The 5,006-nt window shown below is 39.0% G+C and overlaps 1 protein-coding gene across 1 annotated transcript in view; it reads left to right on the forward strand.

Annotated features, from left to right (window-relative positions):
- LOC106881023 (endoglucanase E-4) overlaps positions 1 to 5,006 on the forward strand; it is a 23,930-nt gene that overhangs the window by 6,688 nt on the left and 12,236 nt on the right. The window contains exons 3-4 of the mRNA XM_052972060.1: positions 1,327 to 1,511; positions 3,043 to 3,202. Of these exons, the coding sequence (XP_052828020.1) occupies positions 1,327 to 1,511; positions 3,043 to 3,202 (345 nt within the window). The remainder of the gene's footprint in view (positions 1 to 1,326; positions 1,512 to 3,042; positions 3,203 to 5,006) is intronic.

Here is a 5,006-nt window from a genome sequence, read left to right on the forward strand (position 1 = left end):
TATATATATATATATATACATGTGCTTGAATATTGAACAATGAGAATGAGTGCCAACTATATATATGTGTGTGTGTGAGAGAGAGAGAGAGAGAGAGAGAGAGAGTGTATTGTGTGAGTGTGTGTGCACTGGCATGGTTGTGTGGTAAGAAGTTTGTTTCTTAACCACATGGTTCCAGGTTCAGTCCCACTGCATGGTACCTTGTTTGACTATATAAAGCCTCAGGCTGATCTGAGAAAACCCATCTTGTATATACATATATGTGTGTGTGTATATATACACATACACACACACGCACACACTTCTTACGACACAGCCATAAATTTATGTGTATGTATGTGTGTGTGTGTGTGTGTGTGCGTGTGTGCATGTGTGTGTGTGTGTGTACTGTGTGTTTGTGTGTGGGAGTAAGTGTAAAGTACCTGATAATCAATTTAAAAATAACATAATTAAGTTGTCTCATCTATTTGTTATTTTAATTAATTATCTGACAGTTAGGTCAATTAATAACAGATTTAGTGACAGAAACAGAAGAAAAGAATGGATTAGCTATTCTGTGTGTGTGTGTATGTGTGTGTCTGTATGTGTGTGTATGTGTTCATACAAAGTACTATGTGTGTCTGTCTCCTACATATATATATATATATACAGAGAGAGAGGGGGGGAGAGAAAGGGAGAGAGAGAAAGGGAGAGAGAGAAAGGGAGATAGGGAGAGAGAGAGATACAATTGTATAGAATATAATTATAATTAAGGGCACAAAAGCTAGCATGCTTATATGCTAGAAAGAGACACCAAATACATTCAACTCAGAACATAATGAGTCGGAAGAAATGCCACTAGCCATTTGGTCTGATGTGCTAACAATTCTGCCTGTTTGCTGCTGTAATAGTAATAATAATACAATAGACAGGGGATAATAATATGGATAGACTTACACCTCAGATCCTTTTCTCTTATCATTCCACTGTAATAATGAATAATGCAGAAGATAAGGAAAAATGAAAGAAAGGGATATATGTGGATAGATAGGCAGGTTGTAAGATGTGTAGGAAGAGACAGACCTAGTGCATAAGGAAAGTGAGAGATGTACGATGGCAGAGAGGGAGGGATAATTTGGTAGCATAGAAGGGTGATTAATGTAAAATATGAGTGGAGAGGTACAATGTTAAGAATGAAAGATGGATGTCATTGCTGCAACAATTAATTTATATCACTTTGTGAACTACATGTCTATGTGAATGATTGTAAACATTTTAAATGAGCAAACTTTGCTTTATTTTAATGTTATTATAAGTTGTTTCTTTTTCTTTGTCTCATCTTACCAGCTGGAGACCATGTGAAATTTGGGTTTACCATGGCAAGTGCTACCACCATATTGTTATGGGGCCTTGTTGAATTCCGAGAGGCCTATGAAAAAACTGGTCTAATAAAAGACATGTTGGATTGTGTGAGATGGCCTTTAGATTACTTCTTGAAAGCACATACTATGAAATATGAGTTCTATGTACAGGTGAGTATGTGCGTATGTGTGTGTGTGTGTGAATATATATATATATATATATAAAACTTAGATTTGTTTCGACCAAAGACTGGTCCAGGCCATGTCTAACTTAATAGCACCACCTGATAGGATTATCTAAATCCTTTTTACAGTCAAGTTTGGTCTATGGTCCATTCAAGTAGTGAGTTCTTATTGAGTGAGTTGTATCCAGGTACGGATGGCTTGTCTGATATTCTTTGAAGAAAGCTGTCTAGACTCCGTTTAAAGCTGATAGGATCCTTTTCCTCTTTTATCTGTTTCGGGACAATGTTAAACAGGGCAGGGCCTGTTGAGGAAAAGAAATTATGCCGCAATGTACCTATATGTTGTGATCTTGAATTATGTATGTATATATATATATATTTATACATATGTGTATATATATAGATGTGTGTGTGTGTGTATGTATGTATTTATGTGCGTGTGTATGTATCATCATCATCATGTAGTGCCTGTTGTCCATGCTGGCATGGGTTGGACGGTTTGATCAGAGCCGGCAAGCTGGAAGGCTGCATCAGACTCCAGTCTGATTTGGCATGGTTTCTATGGCTTGATACCCTTCCTAACGTCAACCACTCCAAGAATTTAATGGGTGCTTTTACATGCCACTGGCACAGTGCCATTTGTATGACACCAGTATCTGCCATAACTGGCATTTTACTTGGCTTGATGGGTCTTCTTCTCAAGCACAACATAATACCAAAGATCTCAGTCGTTGCCTCCATGAGGCCCAACACTCAAAGGGAGCTTTTCATGTGCCACCGGCATCAGCCCCTTTGCTTCCGTGAGGCCCAATGCTTGTAAGGTGCTTTTTATGTTCCACCGGCATGGGTGCCAGTTATGTGGCACCAGCATCAGCCATGACTATGATTTCACTTGGTTTGACGGGTCTTCTCAAGCACAGTGTATCGCCAAAAGTCTTAGTCACTAGTCATTGCCTTTCTGAGGCCCAAAGTTCAAAGGTCATGCTTTGCCACCTCGTTTCCTAATGTTCACATTTTGAACATTAGGAAAGTCTTGCATATTTTTACTGTTCCACTTACAGATCATATTTCTAATGTGTGTATTAACTGGTTGATTTCTTTTTTAGTACTTATAATTTAAGCTTGGTACTAATTCTATTGGTCTCTTGTGCTAAACCACTTAATTACAGGGGTGTAAACAAACCAGCACTGGTTGTCAAGCAGTGGTGTGGATAAACACAAAGATAAAGATACACAAATAGATATATACATAAATTTATACATGTATATATGTATGTATATGTATATGTATGTACATATGCATGCATGCATGTATGTATGTATGTATGTATGTATGTATGTATGTATGTATGCATGTATGTGTGTGTGTCTACCAAATTTATTCATAAGGCTTTGGTCAGTCTGGGGCTATAATAAAAGACATTTGCCTAAAGTGCTGTGGAGCGGAACTGAACCCAAGTCCATTTATTTTATTTATTTGTTTATTGTATTTATGTTTTTTCTTGTCCCACTTTCAGGTTGGCAACCCTTATATTGACCACAGTTATTGGACAAGAGCCGAAGATATGACCATGGAGAGACCAGCTTTCAAGGTTACAAAGGAAAACCCAGGAAGTGATGTTGTAGCCGAAACAGCAGCAGCATTAGCAGCAGGAGCTATGGTTTTCAATAGAACTGGTCAGCCATAGCCGCTGCCACACCATAAGTCCAATAGTCTGTCTGAAAACTTGACCACTTTAATTTCTTAATGATAAAGCTTCCCAATGAGAATTTAATCCATTTAGACATACAGTTGACCGATTGTATAAGTAGTGGTGATGGGTGGAGTATAGCTGTTGTTGTGGTGGTCATTTAGCCCAGGTCAGCTATGTTCAAATAGACTTCTATTATGCAGGTAGTCAAGACCAAATGACTAAGTGTAACTTGGAGATCTGTTGTTCAGTTATTTATGCAACACAGAGAAATCATCATCATCATCATCATCATCATCATCATCATCATCATCATCATTGTCATCATCATCATCATCATCATTGTCATCATGGTCATTATCATTTGCATCAACATCATCCTGATGTCCACATTTCCATTCTTGCATGAGTCAGACAGAATTTGTTAAGATAAGTTTTCTACGGCTGGATGCCTTTCTTGTCACCAATCCTCACCTTTTTCCAAGCAAGATAATATTTCTCCTTGGATAGACATGTTTTTCACAGAAGGCTGAAAAGTGAACAGTATCGCTTCTTGGATGGTGATGCACATTTATGACCATCACATTATGTCAAGACAAGGGAACACATAGACATACATGTACATACATATGTATACGTGCAAATATGTGTGTGTGTGTGTGTGTGTCCAGATTTTTTTCACCTAACTCACATGTATATATATAAAAGGCATGAATTTTCTGTAAATAAATCATTCATGATGAATCTCTCAAAAGAGATGAAGTGCTAAATGTATAATGTTTATCCAAAATCCTGACTACTTCCATTTTCTTTGTGTGTGTGTCCACTATGCCCCTGCCCTCTCACACACAATCTATCCCCAGTCAAAACTCATCCACAACTTCTCCCCTTCCTCCTACCCAGGATCATCACTTATTGCAGGTCCTTCAACTCTTTCTCATGTGCCTCCCTGCACACTTTCCATGTCTTCACATTTCTACATCAGCCATTCTAATTTCTCACATCAGCACTTTCTCCAGTAACCTCCTCTCCATCCATCTCTGAACAGCCCAAACACTCTTATGAAATACCCCCTATCTCCTAAGTACCACTTATATTCCCCCCACTACACCTTGTGGGTATGTTCCAATGCATCTCCAGTACCATCTATTTCTCTTTCTCTCATTCTATCTGTCTCTCTCTCTCTCTCTGCTTTTCTCTCTAACTTTATCTATCTTTCCTCTCCTTTCTTTTCCTATTGAGGTAGTCAAGTATCTCCTCTATAGTCAGGCACCTATCCTTACCCTTCTGTTATACTTTAACCTCTCAACCAGCACAAAGCCACCTCTCTCACTACCACTCCTTTTCTCAGCTGAGGGGTCTTTACCTTGCAAGTCACCTGATGACTACTGGTGCTGCTATCACATAAAAAACACCCAGTACACTGTGTAGAGTGGTTGGCATTAAAAAGAGCACCCAGCCATAGAAACCATTCAAAGCAGACAATAGAGTCTGGTGCAGCTCCCTGGCTTGCTAGCTCCTGTCAAGCCATCCAGCCTATGCTAGCATGGAAGATAGATGTTAAATGATCATGACGATGATGGTGATGATGATGATTATATATGAATATATATATAATCATAGGCGTAGGAGTGGCTGTGTGGTAAGTAGCTTGCTTACCAACCACATGCTTCTGGGTTCAGTCCCACTGCGTGGCACCTTGGGCAAGTGTCTTCTACTATAGCCTCGGGCCGACCAAAGCCTTGTGAGTGGATTTGGTAGATGGAAACTGAAAGAAGCCCGTCGTATAT

The sequence above is a fragment of the Octopus bimaculoides genome, chromosome 12 (assembly GCF_001194135.2).
Source record: "Octopus bimaculoides isolate UCB-OBI-ISO-001 chromosome 12, ASM119413v2, whole genome shotgun sequence".
Classification (NCBI taxonomy): domain Eukaryota; kingdom Metazoa; phylum Mollusca; class Cephalopoda; order Octopoda; family Octopodidae; genus Octopus; species Octopus bimaculoides.